At 55.2% G+C, this 15,173-nt stretch overlaps 3 protein-coding genes across 3 annotated transcripts; all 3 read left to right on the plus strand.

Annotated features, from left to right (window-relative positions):
• Window positions 1–667: 667 nt before the first annotated feature.
• Window positions 668–3,993, plus strand: map3k2 (mitogen-activated protein kinase kinase kinase 2). Its single transcript, XM_068756354.1, is given in 17 exon segments — window positions 668–684; window positions 686–714; window positions 792–910; window positions 998–1,038; window positions 1,113–1,212; window positions 1,293–1,406; window positions 1,625–1,721; window positions 1,799–1,929; window positions 2,015–2,094; window positions 2,204–2,268; window positions 2,347–2,439; window positions 2,532–2,771; window positions 2,861–3,009; window positions 3,084–3,215; window positions 3,301–3,430; window positions 3,507–3,684; window positions 3,774–3,993. Coding segments are annotated over 17 exon segments (1,935 nt in total).
• A 2,344-nt stretch (window positions 3,994–6,337) lies between these two features.
• cyp27a2 (cytochrome P450 family 27 subfamily A member 2) lies at window positions 6,338–10,566 on the plus strand. Its single transcript, XM_068756347.1, has 9 exons — window positions 6,338–6,592; window positions 7,419–7,609; window positions 7,721–7,920; window positions 8,004–8,201; window positions 8,282–8,445; window positions 8,877–9,043; window positions 9,114–9,195; window positions 9,270–9,485; window positions 9,634–10,566. The coding sequence occupies exons 1-9, from the start codon at window positions 6,338–6,340 to the stop codon at window positions 9,748–9,750; spliced, it is 1,590 nt and encodes a 529-aa protein (XP_068612448.1). The 3' UTR covers window positions 9,751–10,566.
• Window positions 10,567–13,458: 2,892 nt separating this feature from the next.
• Window positions 13,459–14,770, plus strand: LOC137912278 (transmembrane protein 198-B-like). The gene is made up of 4 exons (XM_068756626.1): window positions 13,459–13,588; window positions 13,676–14,257; window positions 14,338–14,531; window positions 14,618–14,770. The coding sequence occupies exons 1-4, from the start codon at window positions 13,459–13,461 to the stop codon at window positions 14,768–14,770; spliced, it is 1,059 nt and encodes a 352-aa protein (XP_068612727.1).
• Window positions 14,771–15,173: the final 403 nt, after the last annotated feature.

Raw genomic sequence — 15,173 nt, forward strand, 5'->3', positions numbered from 1 at the left:
GCTATGCGGCTAGCTAACTTTAGCGGTAGCTTAGCTAGATAACTTCCCTGGACTGACAGCTTGGTTAGCATTAGCCATTTAGCCTGTCTTGTCACCCAAAGCTAATGTGCTTATTGATAGTATTCCAGTACGCCGCATCGTTAATCGATCACGTATTGGTACAGGGTAACTCCTGACGTATTGGGTAGCAACAGTTGTTGGCCAACTAGCAAAATGAACCTGCAGCTAATGAATTACTGCAGGATGCTTGTTTACTTCAGGAGATGCAGCTCGTGACTGCGGAATCCCCAAAAAGTCAACGCAACGGCGTGACCGATCTCACGTCACCCGCAGACTCGGTGATCGATCAGTGCTGATCAGGGCTATTGGAAGTGATCGACCTGTTCCTCATCGGTAGAGGCCATCTTGTGTTCCCACGGACACGCTGCTTGAGGAAACCACGTTTCACTTTGATCTCCACGAGCATTGATTACGGCGGTAATCCTCTCTGTTGTGGTCTGGTTTGTCTCGTTCCCTCTGTCCCGCAGAGAGAGGACCTTTGTCCATGTCCTCACGCTGTGTTGGACACCCCAGCTGAGAGCTTCTGGGTCAAACGCGCTTTCCCCGTCCGCTGGATGTCAGGATTCATGTTGTTCTTTCGCTGTTGCAGGAGAAAGGGATCCCTTTGATGGGAGAATCCTCTTTCCTGGGTCGACTGCCGTGCCGGGACGATGGGTATGACCTTTTGACTCCTGACCTGCGACCCAAGCTGGACGGACTCGAGTTTCACAGTTGATTTCCGAATCTTGTAGATGAGCAGGAGGCGCTGAACTCGATCCTGCAGGACTTGACCGAACTGCACCTCTCCAGCCGCCCCGCCATGTTCCTGTCGGACCTGGGCAAGCCTAAAGCCGCCTCCCCCAAGAACCAGGTAACGGAGAACGAGAGGATGAGCTGGACAGAAGCGGCGGGTCGAGAACCGATGCTCCAAATCTCCTCTCTGATGTCTCTCCCACAGAACGATGTCCGAGTGAAGTTTGAGTTCAAAGGGGAGAAGAGGTGAGGCATCGGACAGCTTCCGCAGCGCTGCCGTCTCCGACCTGTCCTTGACCTCTGACCCCTCTGCCCTGTAGAATCCTGCAGTTCCCTCGACCCATCAAGCTGGAGGATCTGAGGACCAAAGCTAAAGTGGCTTTCGGTCAGCCGATGGAGCTTCACTACACAAACAACGAGGTGGGAAGTAGGAGGAGCTTGAGCAGCGGAGGACGTTTAGACACTCGTGTGTTCACCCTGGAGTTGTCCTCCTGGTGCAGCTGGTGATCCCGCTGAAGACCCAGGAGGACCTGGACAAGGGGGTGGAGCTTCTGGACCGCAGCGTCCACATGAAGAGCCTGAAGATCCTGCTGGTGCTTCAGAGCTTCTCACAGGTACAACCGCTCACAGGTACAACCGTTCACACGTTCCCAGGTACAACCGCTCACAGGTACAACCGCTCAAACGTACACAGGTACAACCGTTCACAGGTTCACACGTTCACAGGTACAACCGTTCACACGTTCACAGGTACAACCGTTCACAGGTACAATCGCTCACACGTTCACAGGTACAACCATTGACCATTTAAAGTCTTTTTTGTGTCTCCCAGAACTCGTCCTCCAACATGGACCTGTTGCCGTCCCACGAGGAGCTGGACAACACGGGATTCAAAGTGTCTGACAAGAAGAGCATGTTGTCATTAATCGGTGAGGAATGTCTCTCAGTCAGGACAAAAACGTGCCTTTGATGTGGAATGTGAGACATTGTCCTTCCTGCCTGTCAGGCTCCTATTCCACGGACCGCAGCTCCCCTCCTCCGGGGTACATTCCCGATGCTCTCCAGCAGGTGGCGCGGAACGGCTCCTTCACGAGCATCAACAGCGAGGGGGAGTTCATCCCTGAGAGCATGGACCAGGTAGCGGACCCGTGAGCGGAGGGACCGATGGTCCTGTGTCTGCTGTTTGGACGCCTTGTGGACATAGCTTGTGTCTGTCCTTCAGATGCTGGACCCCCTGTCCATGAGCAGCCCCGAAAACTCCGCCTCTGGAAGTTGTCCGTCTTTAGACAGCCCGCTGGACAGGTGAGGACGCGGTGTCACACGTGATGATAGAAATGATGTCCAGATGTTCAACGGGGGGAGACGCGTCTTCGCTGACGGGACGCAGAGTAAAGTTCTTCTTGCGTTGCAGCGACTACCCAAAGTCCAGGATGCCGCGAGCCCAAAGCTACCCGGACAACCACCAGGACTTTCCAGGTTAGTGTTTGGACACAGGTGAGGACAGAGACGGTCTTCCTGTTTCTAATCGATGTCTTTCTCGTTCTTCCTGTCCAGAGTATGACATTCCGATCTTTGAGAAGTCAGGGAAAGGTGGGACGTACCCGCGGCGCTACGGCATTCCCTTTGGCTTTCAGGACTGCAGCGATGGTGGTTTTATGGACCTCAGTGGGGGGACGGGGACAAAGGTCTGGGTGGACGGTTCCTGCGTTGACGGTCTCTGTTTGTGTTCTGTTCAGCAGGGAGGAAGACGTTCCCCCGGGCCCGGCGGACACAGGTCCACGGCTTGCGGTCCCCGGTGAGCTTCAGTCCCACCGAGCAGTCCCCCAGCACCAGCAGCGGCAGCAGTGTCTTCACCCCCGACCTGGACGAGGCCCCGGGGCCCCCCAGGAGGACGCGGAGGGGCAGCGACATCGAGCCCAATCCCAACCCGACTGCCGGTCCAACCCTGTCCGTGATGGACATCAGCCCCCCCAGCCGCTGTGAGCCAGACAGACGTCTTGTCCTGTGTCTCTGGGGGGTCCTGTGTCTTTTCCCACCAAGTGATTTTGTCTCACGTTTGTCCCCCCAGCTCCACGAGCCCCGACCAACTGGAGGCTCGGGAAGCTCCTGGGCCAGGGGGCCTTCGGGCGGGTTTTCCTTTGCTATGATGCGGACACCGGCCGGGAACTGGCAGTCAAGCAGGTCCAGTTCGACCCGGAGAGCCCGGAGACCAGCAAGGTGAGAGTCCTGCTGGACTTGCTGTGTCCCCCACCCCCCCCCGTTAGAGATGACGGTCCGTCTTTGTCTCTCAGGAGGTGAGCGAGTTGGAATGTGAAATCCAGCTGCTGAAGAACTTGTGCAACGAGCGCATCGTGCAGTACTACGGCTGCCTGCGGGACGCGCTGGAGCGGACGCTGTCCATCTTCATGGAGTACATGCCCGGAGTGAGTCCTGAGCCGGGTCTCACCCCGGGTCCGCGTCCGGGTTGCGGCCCGGACGGGCTGACGCTTTGGGTTCCGTGTCTCTCAGGGATCCATCAAGGACCAGCTGAAGTCGTACGGGGCGCTGACGGAGAACGTGACGCGCCGCTACACCCGCCAGATCCTGGAGGGCGTGTCCTACCTGCACGGCAACATGATCGTCCACAGAGACATCAAAGGTGAGGCAGACTTCCGCCGTCCTCGCGTCCTCGGGTCACGCTTCCGGGACGCTAGCAGCTTCTGCTCCCGGCGCAGGCGCCAACATCCTCCGCGACTCGGTGGGGAACGTGAAGCTGGGCGACTTCGGGGCGAGCCGGCGCCTCCAGACCATCTGCCTCTCCGGGACGGGCATCATGTCCGTGACCGGCACCCCCTACTGGATGAGTCCGGAGGTGATCAGCGGCGAGGGGTACGGCCGGAAGGCCGACGTCTGGTAAGAGCCGCGCCGCACGGGGCGGGGGGGGGCGTCCTGATTGGCTGGAGATGATGATGATGTCACGCTTCCTGGCTTTGACTCCTCAGGAGCGTCGGCTGCACCGTGGTGGAGATGCTGACGCAGCGACCGCCGTGGGCGGAGTTTGAGGCCATGGCGGCCATCTTTAAGATCGCCACCCAGCCCACCAACCCCGTGCTCCCCCCCCACGTGTCGGATCACTGCAGGGAATTCCTCAAACGGATCTTTGTCGAGACGAAGCAGCGGCCGTCTGCCGACGAGCTGCTGAGACACATCTTCGTGCATTAAGGGGACACCTGGACCGCCGAGCGGGGCCCCGCCCCCCGGCCGAGGGGAGGGGCCTACCTGTCCCCTCTGTCTCTGTTTGTATGAGACCGCCATATGAGACATTTGGATCTATTTTACACACGTTGCACCTTAACTTCTCACGGGGGGGGGTCCAAGACTTTGTACGGTTTGTCCTTTCAAGCCTTCTGGAGGGGGACGGTGTCGGGACCTGCCGGAGGGGACGTCTCACCCAGAATGTAGTCTCCTCGTGTGCTTCGGATGAAGACGGGATCAGCTTCTGTCCCCGCCTCGTCCTCACCTGTCCTGCGCTGCGTGCCTTTCCTGTTGTCCAACCGTCCAGGTCTTGTTGTGGGTCTGTCTTCTCGCTCGCTGGGACGTCCACCTCTGCCTTTCTGCCACGTCGGCTCATTCCATTGGTCGGTTGTCTCTGTCCGCCTGTCGGTTCTCAGACAGGTTTGGGCGTCCTGCTTCAGTCCAGATGATGTTTCCGATCAGATTCTTCTGTCCTCGTTTGGTCCGCGGGACGTCTGGCGCTGATGAGACATTAACGGAGTGTCGTCTCAGGACATCAAGTGGTACTTGGACCGGGATCCCGGGACGGGTCTCGCTGCTCTGATTGGTTCTGGGTCTCCAGATTTACTCCTGTCCGACAGTCGGCGCTTGGGTCGGAGGCCGGAGGACACGCCGAGACAAACCCGCACGCGGCGTCCTGATGGTCCGTCTATAAACCGGCTGTACCCGGTGGACGGTGAACCGGTTCCGTTCCGCTCTGGAACCCGGATTGACGAAGGCTGGGACGGTCCGCGGCTCCTGTCTCAGACGCTGGACAACACGGACGCAGGCTGGGACTGTTGCCATGGAGACATCCGTTTTATCAGGACGCTTACGGTACGGTCATCAACTGTAGTGACACCGACTTAAAGGAACAATTTTTAGCCGGCGAGACAGGATGATGCCTTCCTGTCTGGGGGGGGGGGGGGGGGGGTTCTGTGTTTTAGTCCCTTCGTTGACTTCCGTTTGGGATCGCAGCCCCCAGAGCAGCGTGACGCTCCCGTTGCCGGGGCGACCCGGGTCCCTTTTCTGCGTTGCTGAAAACGACGGAACGTCGGTTCCGGTCGGTCTCGTCCCGTGAAATCGTTGCGGTTGTTCTGCGCCGCCGGTCGCCATGGCGATGCGTCGCCATCGGTCCGGCCACCTTTCCTTTGCACATTTTAAGGATGACATGAATGTAACGTGTTTTGTTTGAACCGTCGGATGGCCTCGCTCACCGCCGTGAATTAACCCTTTAGGTACCGTATTTAACGTCTGCAAACACCGAGATACACTTCTAGCTCCCGCTGTGTGTGTGTGTGTGTGTGTGTGTGCGTGTATGTGTGTGTTTTAATGTGCGTTTACTGCGTGGGAACAATAAAATAATAAAAATGATGTACAAATGTATAAAGTTAAATTGTACTTTTTTTTAAGTCGACTTATATCCCGTGTTTGGTCTCTGTGTCTCGTTGAAGAAGCCATGTTTATAATTCTAATTGGTTTGTGACCAATACTCCTGTTTATATCAGATCTGTACATCAGTGGTACGCATAATTTTTTAATGTATATTTTTTATTTGACTTTTTTTAAATGGGGGGGGGGGGGGGGGGCTTTATGCATGGTTGGGTCCTGAGAGACGCAGCGCTGCCGTGGAATGGTTCCTGGTTTGGGGATAAAAGTACTGGAGTATAGCGACGGCTCTGTGTTCATACTTATATTGAAACAATAAAAATATTTATTTCACATTTGGATGTTTTGGTTTTGTGTGTAACTGAGTTTAAGATAATATGAAAGGCTTTTTGTTCAGGATTCCAAATGTTACAATACGTTGAATTGCTTTAAAAATCTAAACTAGTGCTTTAATTATCTATACTGCCCTCCTGTGGTCATTATGCCGAATTACATGCGTTCAGTTCCACATACTGCACAGAAAAGAAACTGATGGATCGATGGATGCCTTGAAGGTGAGAAGAAGAAAACTGCACCAAGTCTCAGACAATAATTAAGATATTTATAATGATAAAATTATAATATAATAAACCAGGCGTTTTGTCCTCTAACTTCCTGTGTGGGCTGAGACGCTGAGCGGGTGTGGAGGAAGCTTTGGAAATTATTTCGACATGATTTTATTTGTGAAAATAAAGTGTATATTCGGTTGTAAAAAAAAAAAAAAACATTTTACTGAACTCGTACTTTTGTCTGTCAAACAGCTCCTGCAGTACCGACGTTCCCCGGCAGGGAGCTGCCGTTTGGAGAAACTCAAACACCTCTTTGAACAACACGCCTCCACACCATCTCAGGTAAACATCCCGCCATGGCCCCTCCGGCGGCTGCTTCCAGGTCTCCGCGGCTCGCGGTGCTCTTCGGACGGACACTTTCAGCGGGCCTGTCCGGCCTGAATCCCCGTTACCGGGTCTCCGCCGCCGGGCCGATCAGAAGCATGAACGTCCAGGCAGCAACTCAGGCGAGGAAGCTGAAGACCATCGACGACCTGCCGGGGCCCAGTTCGTCCAGAACCCTGTACTGGTTGTTCATGAAAGGATACGCGGACAAAAGTCACCTCCTGCAGGTCTGTCCAAACGCGCCACCCCCCCGTGCGTGTCCGAGGACAGGGGTCACGTGTTGCTGGACCCTGTCCCAGCTGACCCCGGACGCGTCGCCACGCAGACTTTAATAGACTTGTATTAAAGTTTGTGTTTAAATGATTTGGATTCTTAAAAGTTAAATTTCTCTTTATCCAAAGTCAACTTTATATGTTAATAGCCGTGTTAATATGTAAAATAGATGTCATTATGTTGTAGTGTCAAACTCAAGGCCCGGGGGCCAAATGTGGCCCGCCAGGTCATTTTTTGTGGCCCGCGCGAGCTTTGTGCAGACATTTGTGTTTGTAAAATGCTGAAAAGTAAAAGTGAATCAGAGTTGATGTGTATTTGTAACAGATTTTTAATCTGTAAATGAGGTTTTAATGTTAAAATTAAATATTTGTTGCTGATTCCATTCTGGATCCGACCCAGATGATATTCAGTGGTGAGATAGAGCCCCCCCCCCCACCCTACATGGCTGTGTTAAATTCCATAAACATCGGTCGATAATCAATGGAGATATTGAGGAACAAATTACAGGCAGACGCCGGCGATTACATAACCTCGGCGGATATTTTTATATCGATATATTTTTAGAACTACGCAATTGCATATGTAATATTTATAATTTAATTAAGTATGTAGTAGTAAATACAGTTATTTAGCAGCATGTTAAGGAGTAGTTACATTTTATTTACATTACATTGCATTTAGTTACATTTACACTGCGTTACCGTGACAACTGGCCCTTTGAGGGCACCCATAATGCTGATGTGGCCCTCGGAGAAAATGAGTTTGACGCCCCTGTTGTAGGGGCTCCAGAGGGGGTTCTACGGGCCCATCTGGCGCTCGCGGATCGGCCCCTACGACCTGGTCAACGTGGCGTCGCCCGAGTTCATATCCCAGGTGATCCAGCAGGAGGGCCGCTACCCGGTGAGAGCGGAGCTGGCTCACTGGAAGGACTACCTCGACCTGAGGAGACGCGCCTACGGGCTGCACGTGAGGTCAGTCCCATTCCAGTGGCCCCTTTACTGAGCGGAGTACCGCTGGGCACCCTACCTGTGCTCCTCCGGTTCACGCTAGCTAGCGCCGCTGATGCGCTTGGGTTTTTACAGCACGGGAACAGACTGGTACAGAATCCGGAGCGCTCTGAACCCCAAGATGCTGAAGCTGCGGGAGGTTTCGGTCTTCGCTCCGGTCATCAACCAGGTGGTCGGAGACCTGCTGAGTCGCGTCCAGCTTCTCCGGAAGCGCGGCCCGGACCAGGCCACCGTTTCAGATATCACTGCCGAGCTCTACAAGTTTGGCTTTGAAGGTGCGGTTCCGTCGTCAACTCCTCGGGTTGGAAGCGATGGAGCGGGTTTTGATTGCCCCCCCCCCCCCCCCCCCCCCCTGTAGGTATCTCCTCCATCCTGTTTGAGACCCGGCTGGGCTGCCTGCAGGAAGAGATTCCCGAGGACACTCTCCGCTTCATCGGCGCCGTTGGACGGATGATGACGCTGTCTGAGATTGTGGTTGTGTTTCCTCGCTGGAGCCGCGGGATCCTCCCGTTCTGGAGGCGCTTCGTCGAGGCCTGGGACGACCTCTACGACGTCGGTACGCAAGCAGAGGGGAAAGGTCGGCATCGGATCCGCTTCCGGAGGCCGCAGCGTCACGTTTGGGGTTTTCTGTTTCAGCCCAGAAGCTCATAGACGCGAGAGTCGCCCAGATTGAGGGTCAGGTGTGCAGCGGAGCGTCGGTGGAGGGGCTGTACCTGACCCACCTGCTGTCCTCTGGCAGGCTGAGCCGAGCCGAGGTCTACATCAGCGTGACGGAGCTCCTGCTGGGAGGAGTCGACACAGTGAGACGGGCCACGCCCTCGTGAATCTGAACCGAATCAGCGTTCTGGTTCAGTGTTCTGTCCCGGCCCCCGCGCCGTCTGAAGGGGGACACTTTAAAACCGTCTCGAGTCAGACGGAAGGGAAGCTTCCTGAACTGCTGCTGTCAGGAAGTTTCCCTTTGGCTCCGACGCTCCGGGCCTCGGCTTCCTGCGTTTGTCCTCGGCCGGTCGGACTGCATTCCAGCAGCGGTTCAGGCTCGCCGCTGTTGTCTTGGCAACAAGACAGATTTGTCCGACCTCGTCCAGCTCATTGCTGCATTGAATTAACACGAGTTCATTAGCCTGATTCGCGACTGATTTGTGTGTTAGCATGCTAATCTGCATGCGTGTCTGCTGCTAGCGTGTTAGCACGTGAGCCACACCCATCAAGTCCTTGTCCTCTCTGATGTCAGACGTCCAACACGCTGTCCTGGGCCCTGTACCATTTAGCGAGGGACCGCCGGGTTCAGGACCTCCTGTACGAGGAGGCGAACGCCGTGTGTCCGGGCCGCCGGGAGCCGACCACGGACGACCTGAGCCGCATGCCGTACCTGAAGGCCATCATTAAGGAGACGTTACGGTGAGCAGCTGATGTTTCTGATAAACAACGATGGACAACGTGTCTCTGACCGTCTCGTTGTCCCCGTCAGCCTCTACCCTGTGGTGCCGGGAAACGGACGCTTCGTTTCGGACAGCGACGTCGTCGTGGGCGACTACTGGTTCCCGAGGAAGGTGTGGAAGCCGAACTCTAGTCTCGCTGAGCGGCAGCTCGGCTCAGAGGTGGATGATTTGTCTTTGTCTTCCAGACTCAGTTCCATCTGTGTCATTACGCAGCCTGTCACGATGAGGAGGAGTTTGTGGACGCGGAGCTCTTCATCCCGGAGCGGTGGCTCCGCGCCGCGGGCCCCGGCCCCGGCCACTACCAGCACCACCCTTACAGCTTCGTCCCCTTTGGGGTGGGGGTCAGGGCCTGTGTGGGGAAGAGGCTGGCCGAGATGGAGATGTATTTTGCTCTGTGCAGGGTGGGTGACCAGGAATGACTCGGGACAAACAGCAAGTCCAGCATGTCTTCACCAAGTCTCGTCTGACTTCCTGTTCTCACATTAAAGACATGACGAATGAGGAATTTCTCCAGAACTTAAAAACACTGCCGTGTTTGTCGTCTTGCAGCTGATGCAGAACTACCAGGTCCAGGTTGAGGACGGCGCTCCGGTCGTGGCGCCCAAAACCCGAATCCTCCTCATCCCTTCCCAGCCCATCAACCTGCGCTTCCTGCAACGAGCCTGAAGGGGGCGCCGCAGAGGGTCGGTTTAAGAACGGCAGAAAAATAAAGGCTGACATCTCTTATCCACTCTGACACTGTGGGTGGAGCCGCATCCTTTCATTTCAGAAGTATTCGACGTCGTACCAACAATGTAGAAAAGGCTCTTTGTTTCTGACCCCCTGCTGGTAGTGCCAAGCCCTCAGTATCAGCCCCAAGCAAAAATAATAACGGGCATAATAACGGGCTACGTGCTAGCCCATATTTAAAGACAATAATTCACTTTTCTTTTGTGTAGGTTAAATGTATTTAAAAGTTTCAGAATGGAGAGAATTGTTACCTCCGCCCTCGATACAAACAACAGCAGATCATCGGCATATCGAGTTTATGTTCAATACCAAAACGTGAGATGCCATGAATAGATTGATTATTTCTTATAGCTATCGCCAAGGGCTCGATAGCTAGCACAAAAAGGAGAGGGCTGAGTGGACAGCCCTGACGCGTTCCACGGTTTCACCGTGAGCTCTTATTGCCGTTTCACCGTGAGCTCTATTTCGTGTTTCACTGTGAGCTCTTATTGGTGTTTCACTGTGAACTCTTATTGGTGTTTCACTGTGAGCTCTTATTGGTGTTTCACTGTGAGCTCTTATTGGTGTTTCATTGTGAGCTCTTATTGTTTTAATCTGTATCTGCTCTGCACATCAACAATAAATACTTCTGGACATGTCATTACTTTCTCCCATCCAGAATCTATATCTGATCAATAGATGGATGATCAAGTTTGACACAAAAGGTAACATTTAAGAAATGTCAAACTTATCGTCCCCTTTGAACAAGAAATAAAGACTGTTATTGTTTCATATGATTTTATTGTGTTGGTCTTGTTTTTATATTTACCTTTTTATAAAATGTATCTATTGATTAATTCCAGTAATGATTGATGGCAGAGCGCTGAAGGACCACCTAACCTAACCCGTTTGTCTACTACGTCATCACCGCTGGCTCCAGCTGATTGGCCAAAAGTGTTATTTATTTTGAAGGGTGAGTAAACCGCTTCCTGCGGTGCTGATTTCACGGAGCTTGACGTCACCAGGTGATGTCTGATGACGTCACGGCCAGGTGCGCTGCAAAATATTTCAAGTTCAGGTAACTTCAGTTTTCAGTCAAGGAGGGCAAAACGCCAACGAGGGATGGATGGATGAAGGATGGATGAAGGATGGATGAAGGATGGATGGACAAAAACATAACGAATAATAAGTTACATTTTAAATAGCTGCAATAAAAAGGTCACAGGTGTCTAATAATAATTATTACTGGTCTAATAATAATACAGTAATTATGTTTATAATTATTATTATTAGACAGCTCGTTCCTCTTCCGGCTGGGGTGTGTTTGTTTTCTCCGCCTCCAGGAGCCGCTGCGGATTTTCCTGGGTGTCTTTTCCATCAGTTTAAATGTGACTGGAGCTTTAACTCCCGTCATTTTTTGCAGCGGAGGCCGCCTCCATCGACCAGCGCGCTGCGAGCCTCCCGATCCCGGATCGATCCAGACCCGATCCGGGATCCATCCAGACCCGATCCCGGATGCTCCAGCACCGCATCCACATCCGTTTGTGCTTTTTAACCCGGCGCGTTTCTCCCGATGGAGTAGCTGTCAGATCGGAACGCACCGCCCCGCGGGCTGCCGGGAACAGACGGAGCTGTCCAGTCCGGGGGGGGGGCGGTCGGTGCGTCGGTGCGTCGGTGCGTCGGGCTCCACCTGCCGCGGTGCCAACGGCGATGATGGTGAGTGACGGATTTACGCGTCTCTTTAGTCTCAGACACGCGCACACACCTGTGGATACATGATGGTGTGCGTGCGCGCGTGTGTGTGTGTGTGAAAGGGGGGGGGGGGGGCTTCTATCGAGGTCAGCTCCGTGTAACGGATCCGGATCGCTGCATCAGGGTCTGGGCCGGTCCGGTAGGATCAGATCCGCCTCATCCGAACACGAGGTCCATCAGGACATTCTCTGGTTCGGAGTTTATTACCGAATATTGATTGTTTGTTTGTTTGTGCAGCGTCTATCCTGAAGAATGGCATTAAACAAACACACAAACACACAAACACACAAACAAACACACAAACACACAAACACGCCGAGCAGCAGCGTGGAATAATAAACACTGAATCCAGAACCCAACGAGAAGCAGCGATTAAGGGATGAAGGAGTCACACCGGAGGAGTCACCGCAAAGCATTCTGGGAAACGTAGGCCGCTGCCAACCGGAGCGCTTTGACAGACAAGTCTGTGGCCTTCCTGTGACGTCATCAGCGTAGTCAGGCGGCGCCGCGCTGCAGCTGTCTCGCATCTGTCCTCCTCCTCCCCCTCCGTCCTCTTCCATCCTCCTCCTCTGTCCTCCGTCCTCCTCTGTCCTCCTCCGTCTTCTGTCCCTCAGGGCGGTGAGGATGGGGAAACGGATGATGAAGACGATGGCTTTGTTGCGTGCTGCAGGTGGGATGACAGGCGGGACGATCAGGAACCGAGAGCTCCTCTGATTGGCTCTTCGGGTTGTCGTCTTGTGATGTTTGATTACTTTCGTCCGGAGGGGTTGGGCACAGCGCTGCCCTCTGCGCCGCCTGTCAGGGTGAAATCATGGACAAAGTCCCGAGTGTCCTCCTCCTCCTCCTCCTCCTGCTGCTGCTCCCCCCCATCAGCAGCTCCTATCAGAGGAGCAGCTCAGTTCCCTCAGCCCGGTTCAGGGAGTCTGAGGAGGAGGCAAGGAGGCGAGGAGGCGAGGAGGCGAGGAGGCGCCAGCGGCCTGCCCTCCTGGGGTGTGCCGGGTGTTTGTGGGTGAGAGGCGTGAGCCGATTCTAAATAAAGGCAGGTCGGCGCCGCCTACACAGAACCCGGAGTGTTCATCGGTGATGAAGAGCGAAGGCAGAGCAGCATCGGAGTTACACAACATGGATGCCGACCCGCTTCGGCCCGGATCCCAGTCCGTGCATTAAGAGACACACGGACGGCCTTCAGTCGATGATGTCATCTGCTTCTGATCGATTGATCATCCAGCATGTTCAGCTGTTTCAGGCAGGCATTGATTGATTGATTGATTGATTGATTGATTGGTTGATTGCTGTGTCTGGCTGGATCAGGATCAGGTGTAAGAACTGGAGACCATCATCATCATCATCATCATCATCATCAGATCTGCTGTCTTGATCTGTTTATGCACGTGCGTGTGTGTGTGTGTGTGTGTGTTCTATGCTGCTGTATATGAACTCATTCAGAGGGATCCATTGAGGCCACTGATTGGCTCTCACGCTTGTTGCTATGGGAGTTGAAGGAGCTCTTCCATTGGTCAGACTTCAGAAGCGGCCCAACTGCCCCCGGCTGGCAGCATCCCTCCGTCGTCATGACAACAGACAGGAAGCCGGGTCAGAGGGGGAGAACCCTGTTGCTGTCGTTTCCACCACAGACGCAGAGAGGAGGAGAAACTCCTCAGTTATTTATCAGAGGAGGATCAGTCTGCTAACATGCACACGCACGCACACGCACACACACACGTGCACACACATGTGCACACACGCCAGGTGAATGCTTCTTCTTCTCTTCTCGTCCACAGATGAGGCCGTGTGGCTGGGCGCTGCTCCCTAGCCTCCCCTGTTCCCCTCCCACTTGATCACCTCTGCTCATCTCTCCATTCCTCCCCTCCTCCTCCTCCTCCTCCTCCTCCTCCTCCTACGCGCCTGATCACCATGACGCCCGCTTTGGAGCTGAGCCCCGGGCGGGCGGAGGGCTGCGAGGTGGCGAGCGGCCGGTACCGGGTGGTTCCTTGCGTGGTTTGCTCCATGTGCTGCCTCTTCGGCATCATCTTCTGCTTCTTTGGTGGGTGTCGGGTGTCGGGTGTCGGGTGTCGCCCGTTTGATCCAGGGAGCGCTGCCGCCATGTTGACGCCCCCTCCTCGTGTTTCAGGCTACCGCTGCTTCAAGGCCGTCATGTTCCTGACCGGCCTGATGTTCGGCTCCGTCGTCATCTTCATGCTCTGCTACAAGGAGCGGGTTCTGGACACCCAGCTCAGCGTGGAGGCCTCGGTGGGCGTCGGCCTGGGCGTCGGCACGCTGTGCGGCCTGGTCACCATGCTGGTCCGCAGCGTGGGCCTCTTCATGGTGGGCCTGCTGCTGGGCCTGCTGGTGGCCGTCGCCGCCCTGGTGGGCATGGAGGAGCTGTCCGGCAGCCCGCCGCGCTCCGTCTGGGTGCCGCTGGGCGTGCTGCTCGGCCTGGGCATGCTGTTCGCCGTGCTCACCCTGCAGTGGCAGCGCCTCTTCACCACGCTGTCCACCGCCGTGTTCGGCGCCGCCGCCATCACCGTGGTGCTGGACTACTTCGTGGAGCTCTTCGCGCTGGTGTCGTACATGTATGAGCGGGTGAAAGCGGCGCCGGCTAAGCCCGTGTGCTGGCTGACGTGGGTGGTGCTGGGGGTGTGGCCCGCCCTCACCCTGCTGGGGGTCGTGATCCAGTGGAAGGTGACCGCCGAGGGATACTCGCACACAAAGGGTAAAAGACGAGAGCCAGCGAATGACGCGACGGCGGGACGGTCACGTGACCTTTCTCCGCCCCCTCTCTGCTCTTCGTAGTCATCATCAGCCGGCAGCAGAGGAGGATGCAGGTGATGCGGATCCGGCAGCGGGACGACCGACATCGCAGGAAGAAGAAGCAGCAGCACGGCTCCGCCTACCGCCATCACCAGGCCAAGCAGCTCCACCCCGAGCCCGCCTACCGCCGCAAGCCCAACCCCATCCGCCGCTACGACACCGACGTCCTGTCGCCGGTGAGGCTTCCGCGATTGGTCGTTTGTGTTTGTAGTATTTCTAAACCCGTTTGATCTCGAGTGGTTTTTGTCCCCGTCCCGTCCAGAGCTACATCCAGAGTTTCCGGGAGCGGCAGGTGCAGGCGCGGCCTTTCCCAGGCCAGCTGGTGGGCGGGACTCACGCCGCGGTGAACGTGGGCTACGACTGTGAATCCACGACGCCGCTCACCGGAGCTGCAGGCCCGCCCCCTCAGGCCTGAGCGTCTTCCAGCCAGGAGGACGTTGGATTTATGAGGGGGAGGAACATATTAACCCAAAATAGAAAATATATTTAACACTTTACTGAGTTAACCTTCAATCGTGAAGCTCCGCCCTCTTCGCCGTGACCCGTTGGAGCACCCAACGTTGGTGCCGAGGTTTGACCTCATGTCACTCTTTCAGTTCAAATTCACAGCAGCTACGGTCCCATGGGTCAAAGCCCGAAGCAACCGGCGCCGCCCCGGGCGCCACCGCCTTCAGCCAAACAATCAGGGATCACAAAACCCGCCTCAGGTCCAAACGCAGGCTCGTCTGAAAAGTCACGCCGTCCCGTTTGTTCGGCTGCTGTCCCCATCTGATCCTGCAGTGGAACCCGGTTCGGGTCCATCTCGCTGTGCTTTGTGA

Source organism: Brachionichthys hirsutus, chromosome 24 (assembly GCF_040956055.1).
Source record: "Brachionichthys hirsutus isolate HB-005 chromosome 24, CSIRO-AGI_Bhir_v1, whole genome shotgun sequence".
Taxonomy (NCBI): domain Eukaryota; kingdom Metazoa; phylum Chordata; class Actinopteri; order Lophiiformes; family Brachionichthyidae; genus Brachionichthys; species Brachionichthys hirsutus.